The 20,671-nt window shown below is 41.2% G+C and overlaps 1 protein-coding gene across 5 annotated transcripts in view; it reads left to right on the top strand.

The window, feature by feature from the left end:
• ADGRF5 (adhesion G protein-coupled receptor F5) overlaps positions 1-20,671 on the top strand; it is a 98,040-nt gene that overhangs the window by 72,603 nt on the left and 4,766 nt on the right. For 3 of the 5 annotated variants that reach the window (XM_054569463.1, XM_054569466.1, XM_054569465.1), the window contains exons 11-21: positions 1,026-1,196; positions 3,861-3,980; positions 4,131-4,340; positions 6,397-6,609; positions 8,306-8,464; positions 10,312-10,520; positions 12,450-12,629; positions 14,390-15,781; positions 17,020-17,061; positions 17,161-17,220; positions 19,850-19,934. In XM_054569463.1, the coding sequence (XP_054425438.1) occupies positions 1,026-1,196; positions 3,861-3,980; positions 4,131-4,340; positions 6,397-6,609; positions 8,306-8,464; positions 10,312-10,520; positions 12,450-12,629; positions 14,390-15,781; positions 17,020-17,061; positions 17,161-17,220; positions 19,850-19,934 (2,841 nt within the window). Of the gene's footprint in view, positions 1-1,025; positions 1,197-3,860; positions 3,981-4,130; positions 4,341-6,396; positions 6,610-8,305; positions 8,465-10,311; positions 10,521-12,449; positions 12,630-14,389; positions 16,095-17,019; positions 17,062-17,160; positions 17,221-19,849; positions 19,935-20,671 lie in introns of those variants that run through there. The other 2 variants (XM_054569468.1, XM_054569467.1) reach the window with 2 other exon arrangements.

Raw genomic sequence — 20,671 nt, 5'->3', positions numbered from 1 at the left:
GGGAGAATTGGGAGAGGTAGGTTTACAAAAATTAAGTGGAAGGGTGAGCTGTAGAAATAAGTAGGGACATTTTTGTCTAAGAGCTAGCAGGTCATTTAGCCAAGTGAGTGAAGTTGGAAATCAATTTTATGTTTTGAACAGCCATTTTGGGGACTGGGGAGAAAAGCTGATTACCTATCAATCAAAATATTTCAAATGTCACCAATTATCCAGCCAAGGATAAAAAAGGATACATTCATGTTAGAGCTAATCGGGTTCTTCTTCTTTAATTTTTGAAAGACTGACAGTGTTTGAAGGACGCCTTAAGAGTTCATGGCATAGGCAGTGTTAGAGGAGAGGACTGGAGTAGAAAATGTTCATCAGGAGGGTGTTACAGAGCCATAGGCAAGAAGTAAAGATGGCTTGGAGGGCACAGCATCTGGGAGGAGCTGTTTTGAAAGGGAAACAACTGGTAGCCCAAGAAAGCATGAACTTGAAGCTTCCAATAAAGCGTATATGCTAATAAGAGGGAACAAGTGATGTAAATGTTTCTCAGACGAGATGAATATCAGATGTTCCAGTCTTGTTTCTTCTTTTAATAATAATAATAGTCTAAATAATCTGACAGTTTTTTCTTTCTAGTGAAAACCATGTCCGAAGACCTTGCTTTTCTTTATCTTTCACATTCTAATGACCATCAGTAATGGGGCAGGTCCAAGCCATGCACTGCTCTAAGTGTTTTTATGTATTGACTCATTTTACCTGACTACAATCCTGGAGGTACTATTATTTCTCCTCATTTTACATTTGGGCAAACTGAGGCACAGAATGGTTTAGTGACGTTTTCAACAATGCATGGCCAGTTATTGTTTGGGACCAGTAGCCAGGCAAACTGTCTCCTGAGTCCGCAGCCTTAACCACTATACATCCTGCCACCTCTTCATTCAAAGAGAAGAAATCTAATTTAATTAACAACTCTTTTTCACTAATTTGGCCTCAGAGAGTCAGCCAACTGTGACAGCAAAAGAGCTGGTTTGTCATTGCAGGAAACTCTGAAACAGACTCAGATTCAAGCTGCAGCAGGTACACCCTCCAGGCTGATGGAACTCAGTGTTCCAGTGGGTCGGCCGGAAGGACAGTTGTCTACACGTGTGAGTTCATCAGCGCCCATGGAGCTCGAGGCAGTAAGGACATAGAAGTGACATTCACATCTGTGGGTAAGGACTCCTACTGGGATTTTCAGCCTTGCACCTCAAAACAAGGGCTGCCAATCAATTGGGAATATTCATGAGCCATAAAGCAGGGCCTTCACTAATGATTGGAGTGTGGTAGGGGTGAGTCACAAAATGGGAAACAGTAGAGGACTTCCCTCTCTCCCATTTAAGTGCAGATGGAGTCTTTAAAATAGGGGAGGGGAGCGGAAGGGTGGGAATCGGACTAGAGGGAAGGCACAGTCTGCCTGTTCTGGTAGGGCTGGAAGTGGACTGAGAGTAGCTTCACACTCAGATTAGTCCTATTTAATCTTGAGTTTAAAATGAGGATAACACTCCTAATTTTCCCCCTTTTCCTCCCATAATTTTCTTCTTCCTCCCTTGAATTACAATAGCCTGACTCAGTCCCCATCACCCTTCACCTCTCTGTCCTCCCTTCTCTCCCATTTCACCTATTCTAGAAAGAATGCTGCAGGAAGCTTTAACAATCTCATACTTTGTTGTAGCATTACCAAATAAATGGACCCGTGAGGGGGGAGGTGTCAAGATGCTATTACTGAAACAATGACCTCCCCCACCCCCCCACCCCCGCCTGCAGCTTCCCCGGGGTCCCTCGGTTGTAGGTCCTTTGCCCGCCGCCCTTGGAATTATGGCTCTGAATGGCAGTTTGGTGAAAAGGAAAGGCACTATTTATTCAAAAGTTATACAGGTTTGATTAATGGCTAAATGTAGCTCTTAAATCTCAAAAATCCCCTTAAATCACCAGCACACACACCATCCTGCTTTCCCAGCTTTGCCCAGTTAGGCCAGTCAGGGATACCATCCTTCAGAAGAAAAAGAAGAGAAGTCCGGGGCTCGGCTAGGCCGGCCTCTCTCGGGTCTCAGCACCATCTACTGTGTCGCTGTGATCTCCAGCTCTTAATCCATAACCATGTGGCACCTTCTCAGGGCCCACTAGCAAGAGTCCTTTCTCCCCTCTTTCTTCGCGCGGTCTTCACACTGTTCCCCAGAGTCTATGTCTCTTTGTCTCTCCTGCAAGCCTCTTTCTCTCCTTCCTCTCCCAGTTACAGTCTCCATAATCCTCTTTGCATATGAGGAATGAAGCTATACTGTTATTGACATACAAAATGACTCTCAATGGCCCTGCTCAAAGCTCCCATCCCCCATGGCGGCCTGCCCTGGGGTGGGGAGAATATATTTTTCTTGGACACCCCAATCTCTGGACCACGTGACAAATACCCTTTGGAGGGGCCCTGGATGTGCCCTGTTACAGTTGTGTTACAGTTATAACAAGTGTTTTTAAATATTTCAATTCATTCAGCTTATTTATGCCCCTTAAAATAGCATTTCTTCTCATATCATAAAGTGTTATAACTTCAGCTCTATCTGCAAAAATAGAGCAGTCAAATTTGTTTTTCCACCCATCTTACAAAAATGAGTTTTACAATATATCATAAGACCACCTCACCTGAACAATTTGGAGAAAGGACTAATATAAATATACTTGTTACTCTTACATTTTCTACTATCGTGACTTGGCATTTTTACAAAGAGCAAGATTAGCAAGACTATCTGAAAACATTCTTGTCATAGGATCATAGATCTTTTGAGCAACTTGCAGTTGTCCAAAAACTACTGACTAGTTGTCAGTAGTGTGCACAGTTGTACACAGCAAGTTTTAACTCAAGAGTTGTGTCCTTAGGTGGGCTTTTGGTTGTCTTAGGGACATGTGTAGCCTTTGCTGGTCTGGTAGTTTGGACCTCATCTGAGAATCAAGAGAACAGGATTCATGGGTCCAGGAGCCTTTTCCTTTTCTCTCCCAGAATCCACTAAACCTTTGAACATCATCTCAAGGTCCCTGCAGCCAGTAAAGTCAACGCGAGGGGCACTTTAATCCATGCTTGTGTGACTTTGGAGCTATAGCTGACCAGTTGAATCCCAGCTTCTAAAGACCACTATGGAAAACCCTGATTTTTTTTTTCTGATTATGACTAAAGATAAGATTTTATACTGATTGGAAAAGTAGGTCAGCCTCAGTGGACTCAAGGCATGAACTTGTTCACGGATTGCAGACAGAAGTGAATGGCATTTTGAAATGTCAACTTTATAAAAGACATGCTCCAAGATCCAGAGGCAAAAATAGTGGGACATTCATATAAGTTTTTATATTTGTAGAGGTCTTGTTAACATTCTCAGTGAATACATCCTCAGAACATAGGCGGAAATTCTCAGAAAAACAAGTAATTATACAGGGACATAGTTAGGGTATTTCTATGGTTCGATTCACCTGAGACAATCATGGTGTAATTATTTGAGCAGTAGACTCTGTGATCCCCCTACTTAAAATGTAGCTCCAAGAAATCTCTCCTACTTAGTAAGCACTGACTGGGTATTAGGCCTAGGTGCTAAATGCTGGGGATGCCAAGACGCAGAAGAGAGAGCTCTGCTCTTGAGGGACTCACATTTTTATGGAGAAGAATTATAGAAAGAGAGAAATTAAAATACAAAGTGGTATAATTGTTTTCAAGTATTTTTAAAAACTAAAGAATGAACTTGTTATACAAACTGAGCCATCTAGCAGCCCCTGAGGTGTAACGGAAGAGATTGGAGGGGAGCTTGGGTTAAGTCAACATCCCTAAGTTTGCAACCTTTCACTCTGCTGATCATCAGGAGATAAATCCAGCCACAAAGGGGAAGTGCACGAGTTCCTAAGGCATGTGATGGAAATGAGTACAGTTCAGAGCACCACCGGGAACAGCCTAGAAACAAGTAAAGCCCAGGAGCAGCAAGGTACCAATCCCGCATTGACACAAGTAGTCAGGATGGTCCACACTTTCTGTCTCTATCTTAAATTTCACTCCTGTGTCGATGGCACCAGAAAGACTAAACATTGTACTTGTTGTCGGTTTTCTTTTGTCTGTTTTGTTTGCATTCTTTCAGCCAACATAACAATAACCCCGGACCCAATTTCTGTTTCTGAGGGACAAAACTTTTCTATAAAGTGCATCAGTGATGTGAGTAACTATGATGAGGTGTATTGGAACACTTCTGCTGGAATTAAAATATACCAAAAGTTTTACACCATGAGAAGGTATCCTGATGGAGCAGAGTCGGTGCTGACAGTGAAGACCTCAACAAGGGAGTGGAATGGTGAGTGAAAGGCTGGTACCCTACTCTGCTGCCTGGAGCCCTGGAAACACACTGCGGTAGTTACCGTCCATGGAGGGCCTGTCCTGGGACCTGTCTGTGCCAGCCACTTCATCTTAAGTATGGCATCACATTTCATGCAACAGCCCTTTCAGGCAAGATGTCATTATACCCATTTTATAGATGTGGAAACTGAGGCTCAGAGACTATAATAAATACACTTAAGCTTCTACACCTTAAGTTGCAAAGCCAGGACCGGAACTTTTCTCTCTCATTCTAGAGCCTGTGTTCTTGACAGGAATTTAAGAGGATATTTATTAAAGGTACTTTTATCAGATTCTTGGGAGTGTTTCGCCCAATTGTGGTATCAAAAAAAATCTAGGTAAATAGTTTGTATGCCTGATTCCAAAAAAAGAAACATTTTTATTTCCCATTTATTTCTATACATTAGCCATGTCTGAAAGAAATGCAAATCTTTAGGTGGGAGGAAGAGAGAGAAGTTGATTGAACCACTGCAATAATAGCTGACATTTCTCGAGCTCTTCCTATGGGACAGACACGGTGTTAAGTATTGTGTGTTAATTCATTTAAAACAATAAAATGAGAGGATAATGATGTTATTATCCCCATTTTGCTGATGGGGAAGCATTTTTGCAGAGGAAGCTGAGGCTCAGTGAGGTTACATACATTCCCTGAGGTCACATATCTTGTAAATAACAGCACCAGGGTGAAACTGAGCCTGCCTGGCTCTGTGGGCGCCCCTGAACCACTTCACTCTGAGGTCTCTCATTAACTGTAAGGTTAATCAGTCCAGATTCTGTGAGTCCCAGCTCTCCTTCTTTTTTTCATTAGACCAGGCAACATTGTAAACAGAACACGTTACTGTTTGGCTGGACTTGGTAGTAAAAAATCAGGAAATGAGAATATTTTTCTCTGATGCTGAATTCACACCTAACTGTCCAAATTGCTCTTTCCTTCCATGAAGCAGTTACTTAGGAGAAGCCATAGCTTCCCCATCACATTCACCTAGTAAACATTCTCCCACTCAAGTAGTAAAATAACCTAGTCTTATCTAAAATCAACTACTACACTTTCATTTAATATTAAATTTAAATTTCCTTTCCCTTCCAACACAATTGAAAAGAGTCTCTTGTCTGTTTTTGTTCTGCCTGGGCTTCCTCTGGCTATTTGCTGCTCTGGCTTGTCCAGAATTCGGGCAAAGAGAAGAAATGTTAAAAAAAAAAAATCAAAAGCTCTTACTAAATTGTAGGTTATCATCTTCCTACACTGTCCCCATGGCAGGTGCTTAAATGGTGGCTCATCCTCTGATGTGCCCTAGTATAATACTCATTAGGAAAAGGTCCTTTCAAGAAGCTCAGCCCCAGGACTTTCCACAGTCCACTCTGCCTCACCCAGCGCTAGGCATACGGGCTACTCCTGCTGCTGCCTTCTCTCTTACTCCAGCAAGGTCAGCCAGCCGCTTATCTTTAGACTTTTCTAGGTAAAAGTGAGACATTCAATATCTCATTCCAGGGTCCACAAGTCAAGCTTTCCCAAGAATCTCTCTCTCTCCCCACCCCCACACACACTCCTTGGGGGTGCTACTGGAAACTGAGGAGCCTTCTCGCTTAGAGATGGAAAGAGGGGGCATCTCATCGCAGTGTTCCACCTGCGTGACAACTTTCTTCAAAGAACTTCCCATCCCAGCACACACCGACATCCCCATTTCTTCCCTGGTTAATGAAAGAGCCTGGAGTAGGTATTGGAAAACTTATTTGAAGACTGATTCCACCCTAACAGCCTGTATGACTCCAGATAAGCCACTTAATTTTATCTGAAAGTGAGTGAATAAGTAGGTGGCTCTTGGTTAGTCTTTTTAACACATGGAGCACCCAGGAGGGGAATCTATCAAGCATTTTCTTACCCACTGCCTGGGAAGGTGTGGTATGCCCTTGTGAAAGCTTGACAGGGTCAACTAAGCTTCTTCTTAACCTTCCCAGCAAATGCCTTTGTGGCATGATGATTTAATTGCATCTCTTTTTTGCTTCCTTCCACTCAGGAACCTATCACTGTGTGTTTAGATATAAGAATTCATACAGTGTTGCATCCAAAGATGTCACTATTCACCCGCTGCCTCTGGAGCCGAACATCATGGTTGATCCTTTGGAAGCTGCAATTCCATGCAAAGGTTCCCATCCCCTCAAGTGCTGTGTCGAGGAAGATGAAGACTACAGAGTAACTTTCCACGTGGATTTCCTGTCCTTTCCTGCTGGTAAGATGCCAGCGGCTGAATTCTTAGGCCATAGTATTTCCTACATGTGGAGCCTAAAAATTTAGTCTTAAAGTAGACATAGGCATTTCTTCAGAGACAGAACATAACAGAGTGAATCCCATAAGCCATTATTATCTTCTATTTTGCTATATTTGGCTTGTGGCAACCTCTTGAGAGTCTGTGATAGTGGAGCCCATTGGTTTTCATGGGCGCTGTTGAAGACAGTGTCAAGATACCTTCACAGGTCTTCTACTTCTTTATTGTAGCTGAGTGGATATTCTAATAGGACTTCCCTCCAAGCTACGAATCAGCATGCTATGACAGTACCACAAAAATCCTCTTAAATGCATAGCTGAGCATGCAAGAAAATAAGGGAAATATCCAAGCACCAAACATAGAGGAAAAGAAAAATAATGTTTTAGTTAATGCTAGAGCTTCCTTGAAGGCATCTGCCAATATAAGGAACCCAAAACCTTGGGTTTTAAGATGCTGAAGGCCATGAAAGTAAAGGTCTTCCACCTGTGCAGTAGCTAAGGCAACCCCAACCCACCAGCACAATGTCAGGGTCCTCAGAAGGTGGCATGCTCATTTTAAAAACAGAACAGAAAAGCAAAATTCACCTGCCAGGTTAAGAACTTGGTCTTGTCTCTGGGTGGACAAAAATTTTCCCTGAGAATGATAACTGTCCTGCCCTCACTCAGGTATTGGGTTTGAATTTATACTACCTGTGTGTTCCAGGAACTTCAAACTCAGGGTAAAATGGTCCATTGGTAACGCCCTATGGCACTTGGTTAAAAAAAAAAAATTAATTCCTCTCTGGTAGAATGTACCATTAGTCTAGATTCCTCAAGTTCCTACAGAATAAGTTCAAACAAACGTGAGCTCTCATTCCTAATGTCAAAACACAGACATCATCATAAGCAACTTACATGCTAATTTATTCTTTCATGAACTATTCTTGAAGACCCACTCAATGCAAAACACCAAAGTAGGTAATGAAAAGGAGAAAAAGGAATTAGGGCACATATATTAATATGTAGAAGGGCTCATGTCATAGGGACAATGCATATAACATTAAATATCCAAAATGAGCAATATAGGTCAAAAGAACACTGGAAGTTCAGGAAAGTAGGGACCCAGAAAGTCTGGAAAGTTTAGAGGGGGTTGCATGGTATCAATCTTGAATCAGTCTGGATATTGAAACATTCTAACATTTCAACATTCCTTGTTCCGCATGCATATATTCAGTGTTCTCTCCATGTGCCAAACATTGTGCTTAGAAAGTGGATGATGGAAAGATAAATGAAGCCAGGTACCTGCTCTCCAAGGCCTTATGATCTGGTGGAGGGGCAGACCTGTAAAGAGGTGACTCTAAACCAATGTGGTGAAGGCAATATAGGATAAATGCACAGGGCCTGATGAGGTTTAGATAGGCAGAAGGCATTCTGAAAGCCATTCTGATTGTCCAAACCTGTGTGGACACAGATTTGGAGTCACGAATGGTGATGTTTTGGCTAGCATGCATGCAAATGTGGGCTTACTTACTACTAAGCATTTTTAAAACCACATAAAAGAATGAATGTGGCATATTCCTGGGAAAAGGCTCGACGAGGGTATCCATAGTAAATCATTTTAACAAAATCTGTGCTTTGGATATTCATGTTGTGACTCGGTTCTTCCAATAATTCTGTTTTAGCCAAAGAAGTTAATGGAAAGCAAGTGTGCTACAAATTCAATTTCATGGCAAACTCAATAGTTTCCCGGTGTCCAAAAAATGTTGATGTGTTCTGTCGCTTTACCAATGTCGCTGGTGACTCAGTCCAGAGTCCATCTATGAAGCTTAATCTGGTGCCTGGTGAGAGCATTTTCAATTATTTTAAAATGTAATCATGAGCAGGAATGTATTTATCCATTCACTCCCTCATTCATCTATTCAATAATATATGTTAAGCACCTTCACATTGCAGGCCTTAGGCTAATTATGGAAATTTGAAAAGAAATATGCCAAGTTTCCTGTTCCCAAACTAGAGGAGAGATAGATGTGATAAAGAATGTTATCACATATAATGGGGCAAGTGCTAAACTTTGTGGGTGGCCAGAAGAGGCTGCTTGGTATCCTGAGGGCTCTAGATAGGTGGGGAGAAAGTGATCAAGAAAGCCTTGCAGATGAAGTCATATTTCAGCTGAGTCTGGGAGGCTGCACACTGCGCTGGGTGCATAAGAATGGGTAGTGTCTGTGTGGAGCTAAGGCTCCTTTGAGATTTTAGCAAAGGAAAGGTATCCCTAGTAGTACTGTCTCCCTAAGACAGGCCTACATGAAAAGAATCCATCTGAAAATAGGTAGGTAACTGTCTTTCCTTTGTTATCGCTGAGCCAATACACCCTCACTTAATGTTTTCAGTGTAAAAGGTCATGAACTATGGAACCATTTCATAATAGCCTGTTCCAAAGAGCTCTCCTCTGTAGCAACAGAAGAACAAATGGATAACTGATGGTCCTGGGCTTCCATCCTAAGCAATTCCCTTCCCCAGAAACCTTCTCTGTAATAGGACCCCTGATATGAGAAGGATCCATGTCTTTATTACCAAGCTTATTTGAGTTCCTTGAGTGACTTATGGTTATTCCCACATGTGTTGCTAACTGAGCCCTGGAACCAAAGCAGGAAGCCATTTTGAGTCCCCTGTCTCTCTGAGTCACAGTCCCTGGATCATTCTGAGCATACCTCTTCCAGGGGTGGCCAAAGTCCCTTCCTCACTTCCCCAGCTTAGCCCAGACTGTACCATGTTCTATTCACTGACCTTTGTTCTTTTTCTCTTTCTTCATACCCAGTCTGATATCACTTTCTTTCTCAAGTAGAACATTACTCACGTATTCCATGATTTTATACAATGGCTGCCAACTCCATTAATGATAAATTTAAAAGTTAGTGGGACAAAGATCTGCTCATTAGAGAATCAGGGTCTTCTGGAGATGAAAGCTTCTGTGACAAATGCCATTTTCCCAGTCACATCTTGTCTTGAGTAGAGATGAAATAGAGTCACCCTTGTGGGAGACCAGAAGGAACGAATTCTCACAAATATTGCCAAAATATTCAGGCTGTGGAGCCTGGAATACTTACTACTAACTATATCTTTGGATCAAACACATGCTTCCCAACCTTGGCTACACATTGGAATCACTGGGGAAGCTTTGAAAATTGCTAATGCCTGAATTCAGGCCCCAGAGGTTCGGATTTACTTGGACTGGAGTGAGCCTCAACGTGGGCCTTGACCCAGCTCCCCGGGTGATTCTAACAGGAGAAAGTGGAGAATCCCTTGAATGAAGCATTATGTCCCTGTGACTCCTGGAAACCTGAATATCTTTTTTTCTTTTTTGGACAAGTGCATATTAAGCTCATTATTTTCCATGACTTAGGTATTCCAGACAGCAGAGAGAAGATTCTTGGGGTTTGGAGGTGGGATATAAATTCTGTTAGGAAAAGTAAGTGTAGATAAAAGTCAGATATGTATGGAAAACACTAAGAGGCTTTAGAGAATCAGGGGCAAAATGAAGAAATTGGCTACCTCCAGAAAGGTCACTGAAAATAAAGGGAAAGATGAGTTCAAACATCAAACATCAAAATCCTACCTAAGCCAGACCCCATTTCCACTGTCTTTTTTCCTCCTTTCAGATATCCCTTTTGTTTCCATGTTTCCAATGCAGGAGAGAATGTCACATGCCAAGATCCCATCTTAGGTGCTGGGGAGCCTGGGAAAGTTATTCAGAAGCTCTGCCAGTTCTCACACCTGCCCAGCAGCCCTGGAAGTCCCATGGGTGGAACCATGACTTACAAATGTGTAGGTTCCCAATGGCAGCTGAAGAGAAGCGACTGCATCTCTGCACCAATAAACAATCTGCTCCAGCAGGCCAAGGTGATCCTTAGACCTTTGACTCTGTGCTTGTGGTGGGTTGTAGCTTATCATATTTCTCAGCACTTAGGAAAATGGGCCATGAGCTGGTTTGAGTTGCTCTTGAAAACTCTTTTATTTGTTTATTTCCAAAAAAGATGCAACACTAGAAATCCTTTAAAAGTTGCTCAAATACGAATAGGGTGATAACAAAATATGCGTTTTGCTGTAAAATCAGCCGTATACCTTTACCTTGCCTTCTCTTGTATCCATTTCCTGTAAGGGGCAAGTAGTATCATCCTCTCTACTTGCTCTTCTTTGAATAAGTTTCATATCAAGCATATTGCTCTCATCTTTTCAGAAAGAGGAACCACATAAAAAATGGTGTTCACTGTAAAAGAAAAAAGTTGGACATTATGCTTTTACAGGTCTGAGATTTCCTCAGTCCTTAGAAGTAACCTATAGTTACAAGAGAAGGGACTCACTGCCTCTCTGCCCTAGAATAGAGGTTACTGCCATGTGGTAAGGGAAAATTCCTTTCTTTTTACCAAAATAGATAAATGCCACCTCATACTTAAGTCATTGAAAGATAGAGACTCCTAGAATTCCATGAGTTGCAATAAATAAATACTGATAAGGCAACTGGTGGAGTTATAGCAGATGGTGTCTTCTTCAGACAACTGGTTCCAAATCTCCTTACTCTTAGAGGAATACAGGTGATATTGAATTTGTTTTTATCTAGTTATCTTCTGTGTCTCCTCTTGTCTTCTACCAAATTCATTAAAAATACCTACTATGTGCAAAACATTATTATAGGTGCTATCAGGGTAAAGAGGCCAAATCTGATTTGATAGGAAATATACATATTAAATACACATTAATTTTGGCTAGGATAATCAGGAAGTTCTGCTTGAAAAACATGGCATCTGAGTTGGATCATGATGGACAAAACATTGAGGATATAAATTATCCTAACTGGGAAGACAGAAATTATAATTTGAACTCAGTGGTGGGCAGTGGTCCCAAGTCTAGACACCTATATACATTTTCAATGGAAGAGAGAGAAGCTGGCCTCTCATGGTCCATTTGATTTATCCATTCAACATATACAGTTGAACACCTACTATGTGCCAAGTAAGATGACTTGTACTATGCTAGGTATTACGGTATATGAGAAAACAGAAAAAAATATACCACATGGTTCACATTACTAAGGAGCTTTTGACTTAATTTGAGACATTGAAATAAGAACATAAGATGACTTTGGTAGAGATATTACAGATGTGAAGTATACTAAATAAAATGAATACTTAGGCATTTGGAGGAATAAATTCCCTTGGGTCAGAACATTCATCAAAGGTTTTCATAGAGAAGATCAAACTTGAGTTTATTCTTTAATTTTAACCATGAGTTAGAAAACATAAGTGTGCTCATTATAGATAGAGTGTCAACATTACTTATCATCAAAATCAGGATATGTTTTGAAAACAAAAGAGGGTACTGTTAATAATTACACAGGAACAGCAGATACATGCCAGAACTGTCCCAGGAAAATTGGGACAGATGGTCACCCTAACACCTAACAAAGTAATAATAAAAAAAGAAAGAGTAGCAAATATGCTTCCATACAGACCATTTAAGTATCAGTTTTACTCAACTCTGATGTAACTCACTAGCAATCACATCTACTTTTCCTTTAAAAAAAAATTAGTCACCAGATTGACATATATTTTTCTGTTTTCCTGTGGGTGAGGTATTAAGTAATATTCTATTCTGAAGAATATACCCAGCTTAAGAGAAAAGTTAGTTATTTTATGGGATATAATTATAGAAATGGATAAAGAATGGTGATTACAGGTATGAAAGATTTTGTCATGGATGGACTGGCAGGATTTGTTGACTGGACTGATTGGCAAGTTTTTGGTTTTTTTTTGCGTTGGCTTGTGTTACTAGATTTTGATCAAGAGCCCCTCTCAGGACAAGAAGCTGCCTACATACCTGAAGGATCTTTCTGATAACACAGGCAAAGTGGCACATGAAGTGAGTTCATGTCCTGGGAACCTGGGAGCCATTATTAACATCCTCGATTTGTTTTCAACAATTCCGGGCCAAGTGAATTCAGAAATGATGAAGGTGAGTTTATTTAAGACTTGCAGGAGTTTGGGGGTCTCTTCTTTTCACCCCTTAAGACCTGTGGTCAAGAAAAATAGCCCCTTCCCAATATAACTTCTGTCATTTCCACAGCAATGCCCTAGGTATGAATCACATAACATGCTTTGCCATGTATGGCTTTTAAGATATCAGGGAGTGTTTCCAATATTCATTTTGGGATCTTAAGGAGATTTCCTTAGTGAATCTCTGCTTCAGTTACTTCATTAAAGTAGAATGAATTCTTATCTTCTTTCTAGGAAAAGTAAAACTTAAAGATTTTCAGAATAGGATTCTCAATGGTCTGGCACTAAACACAAACTTTGAAGCAGTCAGGGTTCTGGAAAGAAAGAGAATTCACCTGCAAGAATATTTAAGAAGAGACTTTAATGAAAGGATGTTTAAAGACATAAAGCCAGTATTTTTTAAAAAATAGGTGGTGAGGCATTCAGAGACCAGCAAATTTAGGAGTCATTACTACCCCTGGTACTAAAGGAAAAAGGAGAGGAAATAGCGTACCCACAGCTGACGGAAAGCTGAATCCTTGGAGGAGGCATCATAGCTGCTGCCAAAGATGTGCTTAGAGAGTGTAGATGAGGGAATAGGTATGGTGGGTAGTAGAAAAATATATTTCAACTTTTTTCTTCTCCCACTATCCCATCCCCTGTCAATGCTTCCCATTGGCCAAACTCAACCAGAGGCCAACTGGCAAGCCTTTTGGGGAATAAGAGTCTAAGAGGGTTATGTAGATTTCCCAGGGCTGCTATAACAACTTGCCACAAGCTGGGTGGCTGACAATGGCAGAAATTTATTTTTCCATAGTTCTCAAGGCTAGAAGTCCAAATTGAAAGTGTCTGCAAGGCCATGTTTCCTCCGAAGTCTCCAGAGGAGAATCTTTCCTTGTCTCTTCCAGATTCTAGTAGCTCCAGGCTTTCTTTGGCTTGTGGCTGCCTCATTCCAATCTCCAGCTTTGTCTTCACAAGACCGCCTCTGCTCCATTTATCTTCTTCTTTTCTGTCTCTTAAAAGGATACTTATAATTGGATTTAGGGCTCACCTAGATAATCCAGGATGATTTCTCCTCAGGATCCTTAACTTAATTACATCTACAAAGCCCAAATTGGGGTACATTCACAGGGTCTGTGTACAGAACATGTCATTTTGGGGATCAACCATTCAACTAACTGCAGGGCTCATAATTTCAGAGAACGAAACAAGGTGAAAAAGGGTAGAGAAATTTTATCAATGGAAGGCAAAAATGGAAAATGACAAGCCCAAATTTGTGATAGAGAATCAAAGTGTTTAGCATAAAAGAAAGATGCTTTTGACAACAATGGCATTGCTCATTTGATGTTCAGTATTTGAGAATGTCTTTTGTGACCACCATGTGGGTGACCAGCCACCAAAAAGCCTTTACAAGCTTTGGATTAAAAATAAAATAAAACAATCAATGAAGATCTTGTCCAGCCTGTGGAATTGGCCTTAGTGAGTGATTGTGGGTGGTTCTCACTGTCACTATTGCTAAACATTTAAGCAAGTCTCACTGTCTTGGGGACCAACCCATCTCTGCTAACTCCCTGCCATCAGATGGTGGGTCCCAGATCACCACAGCCTGTGATGCCTCCTTTTTCTCTTCTCTTTTCCTCTTACCTGTACCCACTCAACCAGTTTCCAGGGAGATGGTATTGTTTTCTCTTATGATCAAAAGAATTTGTGTGGTTTGATCCCATGTCATGTCATTTACAGCACGTTCTCTCTACGATTAATATCATCCTTGACAAGCCCGTTCTGAATACGTGGAAGGTGTTACAACAGCAACAGACCAATCACAGCTCTCAGCTACTGGATTCAGTGGAAAGATTTTCCCGAGCATTACGGCCAGAAGGAAGCAGCGTGCTGTCCATCTCCCAAACTAATGTACAGATGAGGAGCATGGTCATAAAATCTGGCTCCCCAAAACCCTACAAGCAGACCTTTGTTTTCTCAGACTCTGACCTCAGGGGTGAAGTGGCTATTGACAAGTGCCATCTGGAACACCTGCAGCCAGATACATCTATTGTCACCGTGGCGTTTCCAACTCTTAAAACCATCCTTGCCCGGGATGCTCAGAGAAACAATTTTGCAAACAGCTTAGTGATGACAACCACTGTCAGCCACAAAATAACCACGTCGTTCAGGATTTCAATGACTTTTAAGAACAACAACTCCTTAGGTGGGAGACCACAATGTGTCTTCTGGAACTTTGCCCTAGCCAACCACACAGGCGGGTGGGATAGCAGTGGGTGCTATATGAAAGTTGATGGGGATAGTGTCTTCTGCAGCTGTGACCACCTGACATCATTCTCCATCCTCATGTCTCCTGACTCTCCAGACCCTGATTCTCTCCTGAAAATACTACTGGATATCATTTCCTACATTGGGTTGTGCTTTTCCATCCTGAGCTTAGCAGCCTGTCTAGTTGTGGAAGCTGTGGTATGGAAGTCAGTGACCAAGAATAGGACTTCCTATATGCGTCACATCTGCATAGTCAACATTGCTGCCTCCCTTCTGGTCGCTGACATTTGGTTCATTGTGGCCTCCACCATCCGGGACCATCACTATGTACTCAATGAGACAGCCTGTGTAGCCGCCACCTTCTTCATCCACTTCTTCTACCTCAGTGTCTTTTTCTGGATGCTGACTCTGGGTCTCATGCTCTTCTACCGCCTGGTTTTCATCCTGCATGATGCAAGCAAGTCTTTTCAGAAGGCTATTGCATTTTCTCTTGGCTATGGCTGCCCTCTTATCATCTCTGTCATCACAGTGGGGGTCACCCAGCCCCAGGAAGTCTACACAAGAAAGAATGCCTGTTGGCTTAACTGGGAGGATACCAAGGCCCTACTAGCCTTCGTCATCCCAGCACTGATCATCGTGGTGGTGAACATGACCATCACGGTTGTGGTCATTACCAAGATCCTGAGACCTTCCATTGGAGACAAGCCCAACAAGCAGGAGAAGAGCAGCCTATTTCAGATCAGCAAGAGCATCGGGGTCCTCACGCCACTCTTGGGGCTCACCTGGGGTTTTGGTCTTGCCACTGTGTTCCAGGGAAGCAATGCTGTGTTCCATATTGTATTTACCCTCCTCAATGCCTTCCAGGTAAGTTCTGTATTGCCAGTCTTGCAGAAAGTATCTATGAACATGGGTAAATTAATGATAGAAACACAAACAGGAGTAGGAATGGGGAAGGATTTTAGTTCAGAGGAGGACCAAGCCCTAAATAGCAGTAATCATGAGAACTCAGTGAGGTGGAAAGCACACATTCCTCTGTTCCCATGGAACCTCATAACTCTTATTACCGACATCATAATTTAGTTGCACACGCAACTCTCTACTAAATGCTCTGATAATCCAAGTAGGAGGAAATTTCCTTCCCTACACTGGATTTGCTATTTACCCAACATTATCTTGATGCCACCTATTACCAAGTAATCTCTCCAGTTAATATTCACAAGCACTAAATGAGCTCTGTCTTTGAGAGGTCAAGGACAGCATCTGTCTTATTTATCACTAGTGCCTAAATGTGACCTTGGCACAAAGTAGGTGCTCAATAACCATTTGTTGAATGAAATGAATGCTGTATCACATAGTATGTTCTCTGGAAGCATTTGCTAAAGAATGAAAGAATGAGTGTCCTACATAAGGTGCACATTCTAGTGTATTACACGAAAATGGAAAAGCTGCCCTCTTTGCTCTCCTGAAGCACATAAGTCATTGTAATATAAACAGATTTGTTAGAAAAGCTTCAGCCAAGGTACAGACAACAAGACTTTGGAGCACAAGGAAGGAAGTGCTTAATTCTGATTTAGTTAGTAGGTGGGTAGAAAACATGGACCTCCCCATGAGCTGGTGAGGTGGCAGGGGGCCTGGAGGTGAAGCTGAGACATTCATTGCCCCCTGGATGCTCACACAAAGACCATGAAAATTCTAATTTCTGCAACTGCACCCATGGCTCCAGATCATAGGGCTCATGTATAATGACATTTTTAATAAGCTTTGACTAAAAGGGACTGATTATTCTACCCCATGGCCTATCACAACTATGTGAAGACTACTATAGACATAAGAGGTATGTCTGATAGCACAACCAGCAGACCTCTACTTCACAATCGGGGGAAAATGGGGAATAGAAAATATCCTTATAACATTCAAACATTTAAAGTCCCTTGGTGAGGACCTACTGCATCCTTTTTAACATTATCATCTGCTGGACTCATTCCATAAACACAGATGTGGAAAGAGGTAGTAAAAATTCAATACCAGGTTAACAATACTTCCTATTTTGCTGGACAATAGAATATGATTAAAATGTACTTCTTCCCAATTATTTTTTTCAGGGATTATTCATTTTACTCTTTGGATGCCTCTGGGATCAGAAGGTAAGAACATGACAGTTTTATGGTCCTAGAAAAGTGTGAAGTGCTCATGGCATGTTGAATTTATAGTAGTTTTGTTGGTTTTTTTTTTAAAAAATGCAGGTACAGGAAGCTTTGCTGAAAAAGTTTTCACTGTCAAGATGGTCCTCACAGCACTCAAAGGTAACTATTCCCTTTGTAGAGACTTTTGAAAAACCCTCTCTCTCTATAACCAGTTTTAGCAAAGATTATCCCAATGTTTTTGCTTCTAACCTGGTTTGGCTTACTAAACACAGTTATAGAACTGTCATTAAGATTCTGTTATCACTTCTGGTCAAGGTGGCAGTATAGATAGACATGATTCGCCTCCGTGTACAACCAGAAAAAGAATTGAAACTAAATCTCAAAACACCCAGAACTGTCAGAAAGTCAAACTGTATGGAATTCCAACAACCAAGGATTTAAAGAAGCCACATTCATCCAGATGGGTAGGAGGGGCTGAGATGCAGAGATGGGGCAGAGATGAGGAGATGCAGTGTGGTATGGAGAGGCGGCAGCAGCAGCTGTGGAATGGATGGTCCCACATTTACATATGGTAGATAAAAATCAGGAGGGATAGCTTGGGAGTGAGTGATCTCAGCTCCAGGTCAGACCGCACAGCCCAGGGTTCTAGTGCTTGGAAGATAAATCCCCATAGCTTCTGGTTATAAAATCCAGTGGGAATTGGGGCAATGGAAGAAACTGCTGAATTTTCAGGACTTTCCACTAGAAGAGCCCACATAGTCTTAAAACATATGCAAACCCATCCGCTCTGGAATTCAACACCAGGGCAACAGCTGGAAGGGTACCAGTTGCATACAGGGAGTAGGTGAAGTGACTGGAAATAGCAAATGCTGAGCAATTTCCCAAAAGCCAGGCAGTAGCACAGTCCCCTCTCTGAGGTCTTCCCCCATACAGATCCACAAAGTGGTGAAGTGGATTGTTCTACCCTAGTGATTACCTGTGGCTCCACCCCACACAATTTATAGGTGCCTTTAACAGGGAGTCAGAACATCTCTACCTAATACACAGAAACAAACACAAGGAAGCTGTCAAATTGAGGAGACAAAGAAATATGGCCCAAATGAAAAAACAGAACAAAATCCCAGAAAAAGAACTAAATGAAACAGAGATAATCAACCTGTCAGATGCAGAGTTAAAAACACTGGTCATCAGGATGCTCAGAGAACTCGAGTACAACAACAACATAAAGGAAGAAATGAAGGATACACTAAGTGAAATACAGGAAAATTCTACAGGGATCTCACAGTGATGGGAAAGAAGCTGGGATTCAAATCAATGAGTTGGAACATAAGGAAGAAATGAACATTCAACCAGAACAGAAAGAAGAAAAAAGAATTAAAAAAAACCAAACAAACAAAAACAAAAACAAAGATATGCTTAGGAACCTGTGGGACATATCCAAACACGCCAGTATCCAAATCATAGGGATGCCAGAAGAAAAGGAAGAGCAAGAAATCAAAAATTTATTTGAGAAGATAATGAAAGAAAACATCTGTAATTTGTGAAAGGAAATAGACATGTAAGTCCAGGAAGCACAGAGAATCCCATAAGTTGGACCCAAAGAAGACTACACCAAGACACATCATAATTAAAATGCCAAAAGTAAAAGATGGAGAATCTTAAAAGCAACAAGAGAAAAGCAGAGAGTAACCTACAAAGAAGTTCCCAGGAGATCATCAGCTGATTTCTCAAAAGAAACTTTACAGTCAAGAACGGACTGGCAAGAAGTACTCAAAGTGTTGAAAAGCAAGGACCTACAACCTAGTTTACTCTATCCAGCAAAGCTACTATTTAGAATGGAAGAGCAGATAAAGTGTTTCCCAGATAAGGTAAAGCTAAAGGAGTTCACCACCAAGCCATTATTACATGAAATGTTAAAGGGATTTATTTAATAAAAAGGTCAAAACTATGAACATTAAAAAGGCAACAAATTCACAACTATCAACAACTTAATCTAAAAAACAACAAACAAATAAACAAAACAAATTACCAGAACAGGAACAGAATCCTAAGTATGGAGATCATTTGGAGGGTTATCAGCTGGGAGGAGGAAGGAGGAGAATGAGGGAAAAGGTGCAGGGGTTAAAAAGTATAATTGTTAGGTACAAAATAGACAGAGGATGTTAAGGATAGTATAAGAAATGGAAAAGCCAAAAAAGTTATATGCATGACCCATGAACATGAACTAAGGGAGGGATTGCTGGAGGGAAAGGTATACTGGGTGAAGGGGGGCAAATGGGGAAATAATTATGACAGCTGTGATAACATAATCAATAAAATATAATTTTTTAAAAGAGATGCTGTCCCCACATCTTTAAACGGGGTCAAATAACACAGAAAATGTCAACTGGAAGCTAAAATAAAATTTCAGTAAGAAATAAACAAAAGGTTTCTGATGAAACACAAGGCAGTAGAGAACACAATTTGAGAAATAACAAGGAATAGAATTTTCTGAAATATAGTAATATATTTCACTGTTTTGACATGTTGGAAGATACTAAACTCTATAACAGTAAAAAATATTTGGAAGTTATTCTCCTAATGCTGATGATGAGATTCCAGTGTTTCAAGGTGCTTCTGCTTAATTTCTTTGAAGTAGAAATTCATGCTTATCCAGGCTCTCACCTTAAAGTGCTTTGAGAGCTAGTCAGACAGTGACCACTAGGGGGCAGAAAGTAAGTCCTACTAGACCAAGCAGGGGCCTGCTCTAACACTTTAGCATCTAAATGTCTTTTTCCCTCTTTTCTAGTCAACATCCCTAGGCTCATCTACACCAGTATTTTCCATGAGTTCTCCAATATCAAGAAGATTTAACAATTTGTTTGGAAAAACAGGTATGTAGTGAACACTAGGATCTCCCTGTGTTGACCCCCCAAAATTTCCCTGATGGGGAGTCTCAAGACGCTATTTTCTCAGTTGGTTCCCCCTTCATGACCTCATTGAGGGAAGATATTAAATAAAAGAACTTGCTTATATTTTCACAAACCACCAGGAGGCTGGTACAGAGGGTAACTGCCTCCAGTGGACAACAAATAACTTAGGAAGAAGCAGCTTTAGAGGATCTAGAAAAGCCTACAGAGAGCGGCCTGTCAGCTGTAAAAATGGGCACTATAAACAGCTGGCCTTATCAAGCACAGAGCCCTTCTCTATTCATGTGAAATACAACTAAGTGGGTCATATTTTTGGGTTATGATGCAGCCAAGAATACATTTTAAAAAAACATACTATAGGAGCCATGCTCTGGGTTCCTACCCCCTTGGTTTTCTTTTCCTTTCCCCTTTGTGGAGTATGCTTGTTTTACATGTTGATATTTCTAAAATTAGGCATACATATATGAGGGATCACCCAAGTTAACTATTCTGTCAGAAACATGGACAGTTAAAATGTCCACCTTTGGAGGTACAAAATAAATAACATTGATGGCTTTGGGCAATGAGTCTTGGCCATCGGCAAGTCAAAACTCCTGTCCCGTGCCACTGTCAGCTTCAGGAAAATAAGCACCACAGTTCCCTTCAGCTTCTTGAAACCAAACAGGTCTCACAAATGTGGGATGTAGAACTATGTCAATGTT

The sequence above is a fragment of the Pteronotus mesoamericanus genome, unplaced genomic scaffold (genome assembly GCF_021234165.1).
Source record: "Pteronotus mesoamericanus isolate MK-2021 breed Mesoamerican mustached bat unplaced genomic scaffold, CSHL_Meso_final contig_20, whole genome shotgun sequence".
Taxonomy (NCBI): Eukaryota; Metazoa; Chordata; class Mammalia; order Chiroptera; family Mormoopidae; genus Pteronotus; species Pteronotus mesoamericanus.
This window is presented reverse-complemented; position numbering and strand designations above follow the sequence as displayed.